This window comes from Botryllus schlosseri, chromosome 14, assembly GCF_051294905.1.
Source record: "Botryllus schlosseri isolate E-star chromosome 14, Bs_hap1, whole genome shotgun sequence".
Classification (NCBI taxonomy): Eukaryota; Metazoa; Chordata; class Ascidiacea; order Stolidobranchia; family Styelidae; genus Botryllus; species Botryllus schlosseri.
The window spans coordinates 95,612-113,861 of NC_137249.1; the positions used below are offsets into that span (position 1 = coordinate 95,612).

At 40.9% G+C, this 18,250-nt stretch overlaps 1 protein-coding gene and 3 long non-coding RNA genes across 8 annotated transcripts; 2 read left to right on the plus strand and 2 right to left on the minus strand.

Moving 5' to 3' along the window:
• The first annotated feature begins 134 nt into the window (after positions 1 to 134).
• On the plus strand, positions 135 to 8,447 carry LOC145455891 (uncharacterized). Of its 4 annotated transcripts, none has more exons than XR_013920453.1 (4): positions 135 to 821; positions 1,497 to 1,592; positions 2,036 to 2,196; positions 8,012 to 8,447. It is a non-coding gene; the product is annotated as an uncharacterized LOC145455891 (long non-coding RNA). The 4 variants fall into 4 exon arrangements; XR_013920452.1 differs by having other exon boundaries at positions 149 to 207; positions 264 to 1,592; XR_013920454.1 differs by lacking the exon at positions 1,497 to 1,592 and having other exon boundaries at positions 140 to 821.
• LOC145455893 (uncharacterized) lies at positions 8,380 to 11,681 on the minus strand. The gene is made up of 2 exons (XR_013920457.1): positions 11,624 to 11,681; positions 8,380 to 11,276 (listed from the first exon to the last, which is right to left on the minus strand). It is a non-coding gene; the product is annotated as an uncharacterized LOC145455893 (long non-coding RNA).
• Positions 11,678 to 18,108, plus strand: LOC145455890 (uncharacterized). Of its 2 annotated transcripts, none has more exons than XR_013920449.1 (2): positions 11,678 to 12,594; positions 17,552 to 17,940. It is a non-coding gene; the product is annotated as an uncharacterized LOC145455890 (long non-coding RNA). The 2 variants fall into 2 exon arrangements; XR_013920450.1 differs by lacking the exon at positions 11,678 to 12,594 and adding an exon at positions 12,602 to 13,134 and having other exon boundaries at positions 17,552 to 18,108.
• Positions 13,855 to 16,158, minus strand: LOC145455885 (lysine--tRNA ligase-like). Its single transcript, XM_080333910.1, has 2 exons — positions 15,884 to 16,158; positions 13,855 to 15,796 (listed from the first exon to the last, which is right to left on the minus strand). Exon 2 carries the CDS (start codon positions 15,785 to 15,787, stop codon positions 14,042 to 14,044), a length of 1,746 nt encoding a protein of 581 aa, XP_080190036.1. The 5' UTR covers positions 15,788 to 15,796; positions 15,884 to 16,158; the 3' UTR covers positions 13,855 to 14,041.
• Positions 18,109 to 18,250: the final 142 nt, after the last annotated feature.

The following is an 18,250-nucleotide window of genomic DNA, read 5'->3' on the forward strand; positions in this document are numbered from 1 at the left end:
TCGATCATTGCGGTCGCACAGTGCTAAAGAGGCTCGATATAATGTGCGATACAGAGACACAGTGGCTTATTTTATTGTGACATTACTGGGTTGAAAATGCCCACATCAGGGGCAAATACTCGTAATGCATGTGCAATATTCCGATATCAGAACTTGATAATCGTCATGATGGGATTGTGATGACTATTCCAATCACGGAACAACGCAGTAAGCAATCCTCTCGGCTATTTCGATAATGGAGTCGAACACGCCTGTTGCTTCAGATTCATCCAACCATAAAACCAGAAGCCTGCCTTCTTCTATTTGGCGAGCATCGCGCATGCGCCGCGCGTGTAATTCAATTTGATCACCGTATGTAGCAATGGCGGAGGGACGAATTATCACAGTAATGGTTTAGTTCATAATTGGAAACGTTAACAGCGTGGACTGTGAGATGTCTCTATCATGAGTACCGGAAGGGCAGGGAGCTTGATATTTGAGTGCTATATTTAATAAACAGCAATAGTCTCGATCATCATGAACTGCTGATGCGATATAATGAATTCGATTATATGATTATAGTGACACGGCTGTAATATCACCTACAGACGGAATTGATCGACCCGCTGCTAATCGGTAACTCATGCAAGCCGATAATTCTTGTAGTAGGCTACATTTGATACTATATGATAATGTATTGATCATAGAAGTCTGATTTATTGTGCTCTGTTCCATAATGTCTCACAAGCAATAACTTGCCATTTCATGTGCATCCTGTGAAAAGTTTTACAAGGATTTCCTAGGACTGCAGGACCCAATCAGCAAACCAGATGCCGCATAAAGTAATGTACCGGTATTTTATAACATATCGGTATATACTGAATTTTGAAATGTTATGTATAGGCTTACAGAAATGTGGAATGTTCCTTTATGGAATGTGAGATTGCTGAATTTGTGGATGCATGAAGATTGTAGCATCACATTAACATCCATTTTCGTATTTTTGTGTCCACAACAGTATATAACCATAACCATCTATAATAGCGTTAATAAAATAATTGAGGCTTTCAGTGAACATGTAAGAATTTTTGGCAATATTGGTTTATATTTAGGGTATTTTAGGAACAACATTATAATAGTTTGTTAGCCCATCTTTAACCTCGCTCTAATCAAAGGATACTCAAACACTAAACCAATTATAAACTCTATAAACTTAACATGTTCATAGCCTGGTGCAGACGGGTTGTTGGCAATGTTACCGCAATGTTGGCACGGCCTCCGTGCATACTTTTATTGCTTGATTATAACTTTCGATATTAGTATATATACACGGAAACATTGCCTACATTGCAGCAGTATCAAAAAAGTAGGCTATGGATGGGCCCTAAGGAAGGCTGATTGCTCATGGTCATCTTGCCGTCGATAAGAAAACACAACCTTATTATCAATGGATTCTTACTATATATGGATGGGACATATCTGTGTTTGTGTATACAAAGTTACTTCATTTCTACCAGGAGACTAGATATTGAACAGGCAATGTTATGTAGTTCTAAACTTCAGAGGAAGGCGCCGCAGTGGTGCATTGTTCATGGATCAAAATGTTAAATTATGTAAGTTGAAGTTACGAACTATATATGATGATTTATGATATTTCATTAATTAGCAATTTATTACCCTGAAAAAAGTGCCATCGATGATGCGGAAATATACAATTGACGGTGGTTCGCAATCGGGCTGCTAAAACGTGCTGGGTGGAACTATAATTTTATTATAAACTGCATTGTTATAGTGGCACAGAGCATGTAATTTCAGTAGGCTGTCTTGAAAATAGTCACATACTTGGCTCGAATCATAAGAATTGATACTCGTTCGAGATTTGAGTAACCATACCAATGTGCTCAGCCCTACTGATTAGTCATTGTAGTGAGTAGAATGTGCGAATGGTCCAGCTTGAACTTCATTGTCTTTTTTTTTACAGGATATTCTAGATTCCTGGCTTGGCTTCTTGACAAATGGCTTCACTACAAACATTATAATATCTTTGATTATTTAGATCGGCAATGTCTTCAATTGATAGTGTTCAACAACGTCAAGAACACTGTACAAAGTATGTCTTGATGACTGGAACCAAAAACGTTCGGAAGAACTACTGCCACATGGAACAAGCGTTGCTGTAAAATCGGTGCTGCGTCATCCTCAGGAAAAAGTCAAAAGGTATAAAACATTGAATACACTTCATGGAAAGCAGAGGCTGTGAAAGTAATCATCTTTTGAACTGAAGTAGATGTAATGTTATGGATTTATACACACCTAGAGGTAACAACTTTAAAGTTGCGTTAGATCTACTCGAAATGGAAGTAGATAATGCACTTCTGGAAAGTATACAAATAATAAGTTTGAAAAAGTAGATTTGGTCGAGGTGTTGCGTAGGCATTCTTAGCGTTTAATCATAGTTGGTGGTCAAAGTACATATTGTTTGCACCGGAGTTTAAATAGTTGCAACGCCTTGAATTTCTACTGTACAATTAGCCATTTACCAGGCTTGTAAAATTCACTTCAAAATGAAGTAAAAAGTTCTGAAAGAAGATTTTGTGCTCTATTCTATCCCAGGGGTTCTTGAACAGGGCCCGTAGACCCTTTTGTGGTACGATATGCATCGTGGAATTAGACCTATATGCTGTGGTTCTCGTGCTATGCGCAATTTTATGTGAATTGACTATCTGATTTTAATATAGGTACCATCAGAAATTGTGTTGAAAATAAATTTTTGGCTGCTAGAAATCTTATGAGTAGCATGAAGTGTGCGATCGCTAAGGCTAAGAAACAATGCTATTACTATGGCTAAAGTTGTTGATATGTTCCAATAATAATCGAAGCCAACATCTAATTCTGAATTAATTTGACTTTGGTAATTACAGTAGCAACAGCCTACTTTACAGTAGCAACAGCCTACTTTTCACGACTATATCAAAACCCGGATTAGGCTACACCGCTCAAATGCTCTGATACCAGATCAAATTTCAGTAGATTTTAAAATACAACTGTGACACGTCAAAGGTCCACCAACTGAAATAGTATAACCCAGAGTTTGATGATGTCATGATGCATCCTATTGCATCATCTCTATAACTCATTATTTTAACAAATTATGCCCAGCACAAAAATAATTTTATTGCAATATTCAAAACTGTGATTTTTTTCGTGTCAAACGTGAATAATACAATAGTAAATTATATTCTCGAGATGTTTGTGGAATGCCTGTCTGCAAGCTCCCGTCAAATAAGGCCTACATGGAAATTATACATTAGGGTTGTCCAAAATTTGAAAAATTTCGAAAATGCTGCGTTGTAATGTCTTATTCTATAGATTATTGATTAAAAACATCAACAAGCCTGAAAGAAGCTCTCAGGAACGTCGATAAGATTTCTTACAAAGCGTTTGAAAGTAGCTGCCAAAGAGTGGGCGGGCCACCGACGGCGAAATTGCAACTAGGCGGGCAATGACGAAACCACGATTCTTGATTGGGTAATCGGTTATGCTTCAATGATGACGGCGGCTGTCAGCTCTGATTTGGGTGCTTCACCGTGTTTGACAGAAGGAGTAGGTTTTGCTGCTGCTGAGTCTGTTGGTGACGGCTGTAATACTGTAAAAGCGTGTTGTGGTTTGATGAGTCAATAGTAGTAATGTAACAGTGGTTCTTTGAATGTATCAGTTGTAGCAGTAGTTTCTGTTTTGCGGAGGTCGAGTCTGTTAGTAGAGACAGGAATTTGTAAAGCGCATTGTGGGTTGATGCATCAATAGTTGTAATGCAACACTTGTTCCTTGCTCAATGTTTTAGTTGCAGCAGCATTTTCTGTTCTGATGAGGTCGATTTTGTTAGTAGTGGTTGTGGTTATGTACAAGGGCATTGTGGGTTGGTGAGTTAATAGTCGTAATGTAACACTTGTTACTTAAATGTTTTAGGCGTAGCTGTAATTTATGATAGAAGGCAAAAATATTACTGTCATGGCAGAGGCAAAACGGCGGAAGACTGTGCACTTGCCACAGAGAAGAACAAGATCTCGATCTGAGCATTACTTGGTCGGATATGCTTGCGATTACATCTGTGGCTCGAGATTACCAACCTTGCGAGAAGTAATGAGTTACTTTCTGCATCTGAAAGACCATTGCCCTCAGTCAACCCCTACTCGTGAGCTATGTAATGTGGTGGTTCATGATGTCATGACAGTGTGGCAAATGGCGAGAATTGCCACAATACTTAAAGGAAATGCGGTGAAATTACTTGAAAAACTGAACAAAAAATATATTTTTCTGAAGGCGACCATGAAACGGGAAAGTGATCCCAAGGGTAAGAGGAAAAAATTCACGGAAGATTTGGACAAGTTGTGGGATATTGGAAGTACAGATGCGATAGCAATAATACAAAATGACATTTATCTATCACATGATAGAAAGCTCGAAGACATTGCATTCTATGAAGATCAACAGCAATCTCGCAAATGCATAATGTTGGGAAGAGACAAGATTCTCGCTAAAGACATCGAAAAGAAAACAGCAACCATGGCGGATAGAACTGTTAATAACATTCAACATGACTCAAGTGATGACTATGTTGTTTTAGCATCTTCTTCATCTTCAAAAGAGGGTGATAGTTTGAGTTCAAGTTCTGATTATGATGCTGATGTTGGTCTTGGCACCTCGACAGCCATTAAGCTGATGGCACCTAAAAATATTATGAATAATACCCATGTGTCCCAAGCTCTGGATCGATTGCAAATAACAGACAACAAGGCAACAATGCTGATCGGAGCATTTATTACGGCTTGTGGCGGTGACATAGCAATGTTCTCTCTGTCAAGATCTTCGACAAAGAGAGCCAGGGAAACAAATCGTCTTGAAATTTCCAAGGATATTTCAGAAAAATTTGCAGAAAATAAACCTCAACATGTTGCTATTCATTGGGATGGAAAGCTCACAGAGGATAGATTAGGAAATCGGTATGAGGCTCTGTCAATTGTCCTATCTTGTCATCCTCAATACTCAGAAGGAAAACTACTTGGCATTCAAAAGATGCAAAATGCTGCAGGTCAGACGCAAGCAGAAACCACTTTCAACATAATTGAAAGTTGGAATATAAAAGATGCTGTAACAGCTTTGGTTTTTGACACTACAGCAAGCAACAGCGGCTGGAAGAAGGGTGCGGCAAAGATTCTTGAAGAGGTTCTAGGAAGGAAGGTGTTCTACCATGCATGTCGGCACCATGTGTATGAGCTGGTAGTGAAAGACGTTTGGAAATCTTTATTTGGAAAGGCCACAACTGGACCAGAGAATGCATGGTTTGCCCACCTTAAAAGGAACTGGAGCAGTCTTGACAAGGAACAGCAATTCAAGACTCTGACTATTCCTCTATGTTTTGCTGAACGAGCTGCAATGATAGTTGATAAGTTCAAGCTACTGTTGAACAGAAAAGATTTTTTCACACGGGATGACTACAAGCAATGTGTGACTAATGCTCTTGCTCTTCTCGGTGCAGATGAAGATATACGTCATCACAAACCTGGTGCAGCACACCATGCGAGATGGATGGGTACAATTCTGTATGCTCAACAGATGTTCATGCGGGCCGACCAATTAGATTACAAATCTGAAGAAGTTGAACTGCTGCGCCGCTTCAATTTATTTTTGGTTCTCTTTTATATCCCTGCGTGGGTGGATTCAAGCATTGGTCGTGATGCAGCTGGTAATGACTTGAGATTCGTTCAGCACATGTTGAGTTATAAGGAATATGATGAGCAAGTTTCCACAGCTGCTTCACGAAAGCTTTTGAAGCACGACTGGTATATTGTTGAGGAAACCGCTGTATACGCCTTGTTTTCACCGACGGAAAGCAAGGAAACCCGGGAAAATATGGCAAAGGCGCTCCTGCAAGTAGAGCGGACTTCCAGTTTCAGAAGGGGCCCACCCTCATTGAATGCAACTATACAGATCAACAAGGACAGTACGTTGTCTGACCTTATTGGGCCCCAGTCGTGGTACATATTTGAAGTTTTTGAATGCTCTGGGGATTGGCTGCGTCAACCGGTTGATGATTGGCACTTTTCAGATTCATTCAATAAAATGAATTGCTACGTTAGTTCTGTCAAAGTCGTTAATGATGCCGCAGAAAGAGGTGTCAAGCTAAGCACAGACTATGCTGCAATCTTGACTGACAATGAACAGCAAAGAGACAGTTTGCTTCAAGCTGTGGAACAGCATAGGAAGATTTTTGGAGACAGCAGGAAGTCTACTCTTATCAAAGGCCAGTGATCTGCAACACTGACCCTGCGATATACTTTTTAATGATGCCTTTTGTAAATAGCATTTTTGCCTTTGTTAAATCTTGAATAAAAAGTGTAATATGCGTTCGTTTTAGAGAGAGACGTCGACTTACCATAACAAGCCATAAGGAGAAATTGACTACTGGTTTGCAATTTATGAGTTACAGTCGTTGTCAACTGGTATGTTTTAGAAGGCTCGAAGGTAGCACGATGCATGCATCTAGTTCATTCTTATCTTAATTGGCCAAGCTCCTGTGCAAGAAGTAACAAAACTGTTATACACAGTGTTCAGGTAGAAAATATATTACTGGATCGTTATGCTGTTGTCGATGGCAGCATTAACAACGTCAATTTACCATATCGCCAATGCCACGAACAGAAATGGCTGCAAACCAACACAACAGAGTAGAACGAAATCGTGACCAGCAATGATCACAAAATCAGTATTTCAGCCAATCAGTAGCTTATTATTACAGGTTCCAACCAATCAAAATTCTAGGTTCGTGATTGCCCGCCCACTTCATCGATTCCCCGCCCACATGCAGACGGCTACTTTCAAACGCTTTGTAAGAAATCTTAACGACGTTCCTGAGAGCTTCTTTCAGGCTTGTTGATGTTTTTAATCAATAATCTATAGAATAAGACATTACAACGCAGCATTTTCGAAATTTTTCAAATTTTGGACAACCCTATTATACATTGAATATCCCTATCTTGCTGCGTCGTCAATAATCCGGAATTGACCTGCGACCACATTTGAATTTGAAGCCTCTGCTCTATATGATGTGACAACATTATGAACAAGGAAAAGTTGAAATATCTATCTCGTATGCGAATTCGAAGAAAATGAATACCGGCTCTACATCATATCGAAGAATGTTTTTTAGATTTAAGATAATTCCTATTTTATTGTACTTTGAGACAATACATTTGTCATTCACACGATCGTGCGTAGCTACGTCCTACATGTGCCGTGTTCTGCGATATGACGAATCTATGTTTTTAGGCCTCGCAGTGGTACATAGAATCGGAATTCTAATTCTTGTTGAATACAATTTATGCACCCTAAAAGATCATCTGTTTCGACTTATCGTTGCTCTATTCAGATTCGTGGCAAGCCCTAGTTGTAGTAGGTGATAAGTTCCAAATAAAGGTGGTCAAAGTATTCATCGTTAGTACCGTACTAAATAGTATAAATAGCGATTTACAAGACATCAAACTACTTCCAAGTGTCGACATGGTCAAAATATGGAGACTTGAGGAATGTCGTAGTTGTATGCTTTTAAACAGAGATAAGGAAAGCAATCATGTTCAGCACTCAATTAGAAATATTTGTAGCGTCAGTAGTCTAGTACAAGTAAGAGTAACGCAATGTATTTCTACTTGGGTTCAAGCACTCAAGCAGCGATATACATGGCTTATCAAAACTATTTTAGGTAAAGTAGAAGTTCTGGAAAGTACTGAAGTATGTACTTGAGGTGTTTCCACAATATAATTTGATTGACGGGTTTCATACTCTGTATCAGAAGCTCCCGTACTCGAGCAGACATTGTAGTATCGTCATAAATTATTACTCAGCACAAGTAGAAGTAGCGGATCACAATTAATGCATGAGGGAATAGAAATTGAAGCAGCTCTGACGCAAATTCCATGTGCTATGTCAGCAGAGTGGCTCTACAAATGATTTGCTGACATTGTTGTATATGTTTCAGGCAAAACAAAGACCAAGAAGAAAACTGTTGTTGCAACCAAGTTTATTGCGAATACGCACTCGCGCTCTTAACATGATGCGGTGCAAATGATGCATCGTTTTATAATATGCAATGTAAATTTTACTTATGATTGCTCCATGCATTTCCCTGTTTTAGTTGTATTAGCAGTTGTACTTTTTCAAAGTCATGTGACACGTTTATTTCTAATTTCATGATGCACTTCAATTGAAATGTTTGTAATGGTAATATAAAATTGACTTAGAACTTGCTGTTATATGCAAAATCCCACTGACACATTTATTCGTAGTGATTTCCTGATCGATTTTTCACATAAGCCTGAACTTTGTTTACCAGTAATAGTTCATTAGTTAATGTTGTACTTGTATTTTGCAATTGTCGTTTTACAGTAACCCAATATAAACAGTTCGTTAGTTTATATGATGTTGAATTCCATGTAATTGCACCAGGTTAGGAGGGGAGTCCTGATATGGTAATCCTGAGGAATAGAACAGGTGGTAAATGACATATCCATAGGGAGTCACGTCGCGTCCACAGTAGGTCTGACGCATCCATAGGGAGTCACGTCACGTTCACAGCAGATCCAATGAGTCCATATGGAGTCGCTTCACGTCCATAGTAGACCAACTCAGGAAGTGTTTAGGACGCTTCTAGTTGTCGACAAATCCACTCCAGGGAAGTAACACTGGGCGTCCTGCGTCTTTTCCGCAGGAAGTCAACTGGACATCGGGTGTTTGCTGGGGCTTAAGAAAGTTTGAGAACCACTGTTTTAGAGTCGTAATAGACGACTGTGTATAGGGGACTAAAGAGATTTAAAAGATGTATCATTTTTAACATTGTTTCGAATCACGACGGCGAATAGCTAAATATTATTATAAATTTATCGTCACTTTCTCATTACCTAACATAAACACCTTCACTCGAGCAGCATTTTTTAACAATGCAATTAGGAAATAAAATCAAAATACGCTGAGAATATATAGCTACAATTTTTCACTCGGCCCGCCAACGTATTATAACTTCTCATTTGGCCCGCGGAGGAAAATAATTGCCCATCCCTAGCCTAGGCGATGTAAAGAGGAGGCATGCATGGCGGGAGATATAGCGTAGTGGTGACGATAAACGCCCACGAATCGGGAGGCCCCGGTTCGGAAGTTTATCTGGGCTCCATTTCCCCGCCGCAAGTCGCCGTTCTTGCATCCACAAAAAAAGCCCAGGAAAAGACCCGACGAAAGAAAGCACTCACAATGAATGAATGGGAAGAACTAGAAAGAGCCGCGGCTTCAAACAGATCAACATTGAAAAGAACTGTGACATCGGACACTCATCCAGGCCGAGGGGATGTCAGTCTAAAAAGAATCAGTAGGGGTCTCAGCTTTCCCGTGGCCACTTACTGGCCCCATATTTTTCTGTGGCCGGCCACGAATATCTCGTGGCCGGCCATGAAAAAGCGTTGTCTCGTGGCCGGCCACAGTGAATTTCATGGCCGGCCACGATGAATTCGTATGGCCGGCCATGAAATTCACTGTTCATGAGTTCACGAGTTCATGGCCAGTTCGTGATGTTGGCGCATCCATAGTTGTATCAAAATCCTCCCGTTGCATCCAATTTGATTATACTCGACCATATCTTCCCCATTTGCGCACTGCAAACTTGCTGGCGGCTGGGTTTGTAGACGATTTCCAGTTCATTGTACGTACTTGAGTTACATTACGACTTTAATGAGTATAGTTCGGGGATGAGTTCAAAATTAACACGGCTTTACACATGTTTCTTCTGTGTTCGCTGTAGAAATGAATTTAATTCTCTCTGACTATTGAAAAATTACTCTGGGGCTGTGCTCTGTGAGCTAACACCGAAACATGTGTTCCGTCAACTTCCTAGATAATTGATAGAGTACAGTAATGTTAGAGCGTGCATCTTATTGCACGGTCAGATAAACCACTTTATATTAAAACTGTTATCCACGGCTTTCACACCAGCAGGCACTCAACGCACTGGACTGAGATTGCGTGGAGCGAAAAAACCGTGGTGCAGACTCGATAGTCTTGCATTTTCTTCGCATCTCCATCGTCCAAGCCCATTAGTGATACAAACGTAAATAGTCTGACTCCCTGCCCTTCCTTCCTTTTTTACATAATGAAACCGTCATATTTTGCTTCAAAGAGTTCGTTTATTCCGTTACCAATTTCACAAAATGGAAAGTAATTGAAGATATGATTATAAATTACATTTATAGACAAGTTAAATGCAATTTGTCGAATACATGCTTTTCACAGAAAACACCCAGAGGGGTACGAGAGATCAGATGCAATTTACACGGAGATAAGTATTTGCACTGCATTCAGATGTTGTGGAATGTTTCTCCCAATCAACCACAAATATATCATGAGTATTGGTCAATACGCAGGCTTGGCATAGGCATTTTCCATCCATCGATGGTGCTGCATTAAATGAGGCAAATTATCTGGAGTCGTCTATAATTATAACAGAAATTTGATTATATAGTAGGCACATTTACGTCCTGGAATAACGGCACCTAGATGGATATATACATTACACGAGATCGGAAACGTGATCAAAATCGAATTTCTGGTAAAGCCCCACATTTTATCAATAGTACCGGTAGGTTATGCTACATCGTTGCCTTTTTTCACATACCTATGCAGCAAAACTGCAGTGTGTCAAGTTCAAGTGCTGCTACAGCACGGAAATATTCATAGATTCATCGACACAATTCTCATCGTCCAACGATGAGTGTGTAACCTCCATTGATGTTGAGGATATCGAATGTCGTATGTATAATAGCAGTACCATAATCAAATACCTATATAACCGTATATCGCGGACTTGACACAGCAATGACTCGAATCCAAGTCGAGCCAATACACAAATTGACTCGAGAGTCGAGTCATTTCCGTATTTAGAGAAAATGACTCGAGTCAAGTCGAGTCATCAAAAAATCGTGACTCGAGTCATTACAACCCTGGGTCAGCCCGTTTCCAACACGGAATGCCAAATACCCCGGGGTTTACTGGCCTCGGCATCTCGCCGGCTATCCGACAGTCGTCGAGCATGTCCGCATTCAAGTCGAAATACAAGCAATTTCTTCTAAATCAATACTAGCCAGTCTTCAGGATTACCGGACCACGACCTAACATCGACCTCGCGCCCTCCGCCACATGCCACCTCATTTTGTCGCTTGCGTCTTAGATTCTTTGCATTACTTTTCATTCAGTGTGCATGCCTCTTATTTACTTCGCCTAGGCTATATAAGGTGGGTGTCTGATCTTAATGGCTACTCCAGTTGTCTCGACACCTTCCTATCTTTTCATTGTATCGCAGTCTTGTGATGTTTTTGAAACGATGAAAATATTAATAAACCTGATTGATTGATTGGTCCTGGTAGAGTAATATTCAGTCCCTAAGTTCAGACACTATCAACAAAGAGTGGCCCGTTCCACAGCCTTAGACGTTTCATGGCGGCCTGGGTTCTTCTGATACTCTCTGAATCCCTAATCCAATCGAAGTTACAACATGGCATCCTCTGTTGCGGGGCTGCTAGTAAAACTGCACACGAGCCACTGCAAAAACTACAACATAACGTACTCCGTATCATAGCTAGCGCCCCGAAGGGGCCTGGTCGTCCATGTATATGTATATTGTATATATATCGAAGTTTTCCGTCGGGATATGGGCAGTCTTTTTCGGCCACGGTTTTCTCGCTGCGGATCGTTCAGGCACTCGATCTTCTCTGAATCGCATGTTACATGATCTAAAACTTCTTACGTCTTGGTGCGTCGTGACGTGTTAATGGACGACGTCGAAAGGCAAATTTCTATAATTCATGCTTATTTGTTCTTGGAGGAAGGGCAGTGACGTGCGGTCCAATGAGACAGGTGAGGCAGTGCCTCACCTGTCGTCTGGATGAGTAAGTGAAAATTGTGAAACCCCTCCACGAGTCGATGATTATATTATGTTACACATCCACGTTCATAAATAACTAAATTTGGACATTTTTTTCATCCAACATCATCAATTTACATCATTATCATTAAAATAAAACAGCGCAAAGAGAGGTGAGGCACATGTGAGGCACGGCGGGTCGTGCCTCGATCCATCTGCAACAATGCAATTTATGATAAATAGCTCGGAATTCTTAATAACTGGTATTAATGAAACGCTATTGTCACACTGATTCCGGAAATATGAATATTAACAGTGTCAGGACACCAGAGCCCCCAAAAATCGCCAAGCAAGGTGACCTTCGCCTTTATTACCGAGCGAGATAGTGTAATGGTTGTGCGTCCGGCTTCTCGATCGGTAGGCCGTGGGTTCGATCCCGGGCCGGGTCAGACCAAAGACTCGAAAACTGGTATCCGCGGCTATTCTGCTAGGCGCTCAGCAATCACGGATAGCATGGAGGAGAAAAACCGGGCGTGCAGACTAGACGACCTTTCTATAAAGGCCGTATCGCATCTCCGTCGTCAAAGCATCTCGATGGTGCAGGCGAAAAAGAATACCATCTCTCTCTCTCAATGCCATCGTAGAGAGACAATGGCTAGGTGAGGCACAAGCGAATCTCCTTCATGCACTATTCGCTAACAATTGGAAAATCGAAACATTTTGAAACGCGCTTTCGATTTTGGACTCCAACAGTCTTCGTCTTGTACTCTTGTAGAAATTATATAAGAGGCGACGGCCAATGCGTAATGCGAAGCCAATACATTCATAAGTAACTTACGTAGCTGTTATGTATTTTGCATCCATTGTTACGTCAAATTGTGGTATGTGATAGCTACTTGCATATGCTTCATTGTCGTTGTTCGTGTACTTTATGCTGTGTTCGACTGCGCAATCCCTTTAACTCCTTATTGTGGTATGTGATAGCCATAGCCTTATACCTACAAAGCCTGCGTTGTTGTTTGTGCTCAGTGGTGCCACTCCGGACTCCCAAACACTAGATCTATTGCATTTTGACTTGACCTAGTGCATTTTCTTTCTAAATTCGGCAAATCTAGTGTTTTTTCACTGAAAAAAATGTAACTGAGGATGCTTTTTTGATGTTCTTCGAATACCGGAAGGCCTACTCGGAAGAGATAGTAGTTAATTATTATTTGTCTAAACTTGCTCATTTCGCACAATGGGACAGTCATACACGTGTCATAGAATGTGTAAATGCAACGGCTATCAGTGTGCAAAGAAAATGCTCTCTATACCCGCTGCTGTTGTTATTCACATTTTAGGTCTCTTTATCAGGTGCTTTACGTGCTTGCGTGCGTGTTGTGTGTGTACGTGGAGGGGGGGGGGGGGCGTGCCTCACCAGCCATGAACCTCACCGCACGTCACTGAAGAAGGGTACCCAATAATGAAACGATACGGCAACATCAAATCGCGCAAAGCATTGATTAAAGTTGCATAAATTTATTTGATAATACTCTATTGTCCATGTTAAATCATCAAATAATTTAGGGCCCTTCGAGCTCGCCCCCACTGGGGTATGTTTGCATTTTACAAGACGAGAACTGTGAGACTGTGCAGGATGATGCATGTATCACGTGTCAGGTCATTGATTCCATATATTGCTGGTCATGACTGCTGTTTTGTTACTTACTTGTGTTTCCGTTATCCAACAACTGCAGACTGTCTTCGTCATACCCTGTATCACTTCACTGTCATGAAGGTGACGAGTAATAAGACCTTTAAATGTCATATCATCACCTCCGGTCAAATCTTATGTTTGACAAAGCAACAAATGTCCGTTTTTAAGCATTGATATACAGAAAGGAGTCAATCCCCACCCACCAAAAATGATATCAAACTAATCCCTTCAGGCAACTGATAATGTGGAAACAAGATTTATCATACATGAACACAAAAACAGAATGTAGGCCGACGGCATCACTCAAAAAGTACACAAGTTCAAAAAAATCGAATTTAAAGCACCAGCGGGCTTACATTCTATTCGGCCACTAAGACAGCGAATTAATCCAAATGATTTGTGCAATTTCGTTACTTCCCAGGTTCCTGCGCAACCTCGGCCGTACCATCCTCTGGTTTCATAGCCGGGAACAGCAGAACTTCTTTGATGTTGTTGGAATCTGTCATGAACATAGCGACTCTGTCTATCCCCATACCCCATCCTCCAGTCGGCGGTAGGCCGTATTCAAGAGCAGTGCAAAAGTTTTCATCCACCATTTGCGCTTCATCGTCACCTGCCGCTTTGTCCTTGGCTTGTTGTTCAAATCTCTCACGTTGCACGATAGGATCGTTCAACTCTGTGTAAGCGTTACAGATCTCTTTTTTATTCACAAACAGTTCGAAACGTTCCGTAATTCCATCAATTTTCCTGTGCCATTTCGCGAGAGGACTCATGATCTCGGGATGTTCCGTGATGAAAGTCGGATTGATGCATTGCGTTTCGAGATAGTCTCCAACAAGTTTATCTAAGAGGCGCGCACTAGTCCGCGGCGGCGAGCAATCTACTCCGAGTTTTTCGCAAATATCAGACAGCTGCTTAGCGGCTTCGGGACTTCCCAAGTCGGTGGCTTTTGGTAGCTTCATTCCAATTGCCTTTTCAAGATCAGGCAGCATGCGGAACCTTCTAAATGGCGGAGTGTAGTCGACTTCCCATTCCTCCCCATCTGGTCCGTCGGGATGATATTTGACTTTGTACGATCCGTGAATATGCTTCACCATTCCCGATACGAGACTTTCCGTGACTTTGATGATGTCTTCATAATCGGCGTATGCCATGTAGAACTCACACGATGTAAACTCCGGGTTGTGCGTCATATCGATGCCTTCGTTACGAAACAGCCTTCCGATTTCATACACGCGATCGAGTCCTCCGACTACAAGCATTTTCAAGTACAACTCGGGAGCTACTCTCATGTATAAGTCCATGTTGAGATCATTATGGTGGGTTATAAATGGTTTCGCAGTGGCACCGCCGGCAATCATGTTCATCATCGGAGTTTCCACTTCTAAGAATCCCATCCCGTCAAAAAACGATCGGATATAGGAAATAATTTGGGCTCGCACGATGAATTTGTTGCGAACCTCTTCGTTTATGATCAAATCGAGGTATCTTTGTCGATATCGAGTTTCTTTGTCTTTTAACCCAAAATGGAGATGGGGCAGCATGTGAAGACATGGCGTTAAGACCTCCATATGTGTGGGAACTATGCTCAATTCGCCTTTCTTAGTGCGCGACGGATGGCCTCTAATGCCCACGATGTCACCGCGCCTTGTACGCTCATGAATTTCAACAAATCCCGCTCCACTCTCATAATATTTGGCATTTGCCATAATTTGTATCTTCTTACCTTCGGCTCGGACATCGTAAAAGATCAACTTAGGTCCGGACTCTCGTTTCGCGTGGATTCGTCCAGCAATGGCCGTGGTCACCGACTGATCGACAACACCTTCTTCCACATAACCGTACTTGTCGATGTAATTAGAGAGAGATATCTCAACGTGAAACTTGTGAGGGTACGGCTCCAGACCTTGCTTCCGCATTTCAGCGATTTTGTTGCACCTCATCTGGAAATACTGGTTCGGGTCGAGATTCTCTTCATCTAGGCTTGATTTTTTAGGTTTCTGCACAGATTCCGAAGCCACTTTGGCTTTCGCCTCTTTTTCGGCCGCTTTTTGTGCGGCTTTTGCTCGGCGTTTCATTTCATTCTTACTGATTTTTTCGCCTCCGTCTACGGAACTGGACATCCTCCTTGCTGTTTTCAGTACAGTTCTGAGCATTCATAAGAACTAAAGAAACACAAGACTCGTAAATTTGCAGCACTAGAAAATTGCAACCTTGCGGTGATTCATATCAATCCAAAAATGTATTCATACCTTTCCGCCTTACTGATACAGTTCACAGTACCAATGGTATCCTATTAACAATTCAAACACACTTGTACAAACCACTGGATTTTCTAAACGCACCACTATAGAACTGGACTAATGACCTTTGAAAATCCACAATTAGAGCTATATGCACTAAAACTAACAAAAAATCCGCAACTTTGAAACCAAAACACATGTAACTAGATTCAACCTCAATCCCGAAGCAACTAATTGGAACGAATTACTGAGCTGCAAATGAGCTAGGAGATATCAAAGCTACAATCGGCACTTCAAATGAATGAGGTTTCTAGTTCGCCATAGGAGGGGTTTCTACGCCCAAAACTTACCCACTTGGCCATGCCACTGTTAGTAGTGATGACTCTGAGGTAGCAATGGCTGCAAGAACATCACATAACAGAACACCAGTATCACAACACGTGTCTTATAGTTGTTCAGCAACTAATTTTATTAAATGCGCAACAAGAAGTCCATAGAACTAGAACCACACACTTTTCAAAATCCGCAACTAGTGCTACAAAACTACTGAGCATAGTAGTTAATTGAACGTCGTCGCAACTCACATCAAAAAATGGACAGATTTTGCTGTAATGTCTCAAATCAATTTTTTAGAAACCCAAGTACTTTCAGTCTCAAAAGTGAGACCCAAGTGAATGAAAAATAATAGCAGTGCTGTGGGGGCATCCTTTTTGTGTTGCGGTCTGAGTGAAAGGAAAGCGTGAGTGACCTCAATTTGCAGTGTTGGGATATTACTGTGATAATGAGTTTATAAGACATTCACTAGATTACTACATAGCGTTATCAAGGTAGCCTACATAACACTTATCTCAAACTACCGCTGAATTGTAGTCATTGTATTTCGAATTGTTGCATGATATTGTGTCTTGTTTTTCTTATCTGATATGTAATGTATACGAACAAAAATTCTCTTTCTCTCACTCAATATGTTAAACTCAGAACGATATGTCTGAGTCACTACTATAGCATTTGGGGGTTACTGAATTTTAGGACCAGGCTAAATTCGTCTTGAAAGTTTTAGAGACCAAAAAACGGAAGTATCAAATATTGTCTCAATAAGCAAGCCAAGTCTTGTTTTCTTATCTCTTGACAACTTTCTGGTTTCATTTTTAAGACCACAGAATATATTGTTTATTGATTAGCAAAATTTGTCTTGAAAACAAGACCAATATAATTCATGCATAAAAAACTGTCTTAAGAAGCACAATCTGTCTTTCAAGATGCGCTTGTTGATCTTATTTTCAAGACCAAATAATCCTGACAATTCTATATGGTCTTAAAAAGCTGAATCAGTCTCAATCTCAAGACCTCACTTCATCATTAAGACTGAAATTGCTGAAAATGAGAATAAATCATCGTAATGTGTCTTAAATTTAAAACAAAATTTGTCCAATTTTTTTGTAGTTACTTCGTATACAAGTCAGCATCTTACCTACCTATGTTGGTTGGCTACCGTATTCTATACTCTCAATAGACTTGGGTAACTAGATAATTCTATACTTGTCCTAAATAGACTAATTAGCGCGAAATACTGGTAATCTTATTGTAACATAACTTGCCAAATGTATCTTTGCTCTAACTATATACCAATTTGTGAAACGTTTTAATGCTCCAATTTTAATTCCTATCTAATTTCAGGTTGAACTGAAAATGCGGCATTTCTTCGTTTCACAATCATGACAAGCCAGTGTCAACAACCCATGAACATGACCCTGTATGGAATCGGTGTCCTGTGCTCACACTATGTTTCATTTTTTTTCAATAAATTACTTCAACTTGAAGAACGATCGGGTCTGGTCTACTTTCCTACCCATAAAGAGAAGTGGGCACCCCTTCGATGGCAGTCAGAGATCGAACAGTGTTCACCATGATCACCAATGAATGTTTTTCATGAACACGAATAAAAATTTATAAACGTCAAAATATATTGTTTTTGCGTTTGGAGAGGGTTAGGGTCAAAGTTGGGTTTTGGGTATCCCAAGATTAGGGCTGGAGTATTAGGGTGGGGGAGGGGGATATCAGGGTTGCGGGAAAGGGATATTAGGGTTGTGAGAGAGGGAAATTAGAGTTGGGTTAGGGGGGATATTAGGGTTGGGGGAGGGGAATATTAAGGTTGGGGTTGCGGGAGGGAGGATGTTAGGGTAGGGGATATTAGGGTTGTGAGAGGGGGGAAATTAGAGTTTGGTTAGGGGAGATATTAGGGTTGGGGGAGGGGAATGTTAAGGTTGGGGTTAGGGTTGCCGGAGGGAGGATATAGGGTTAGGGTAGGGGATATTAGGGTTAGGGAAGGGGGATAGTAGGCTTGGGGGAGTGGGAGATTGGAGGTGGGGTAGGGTA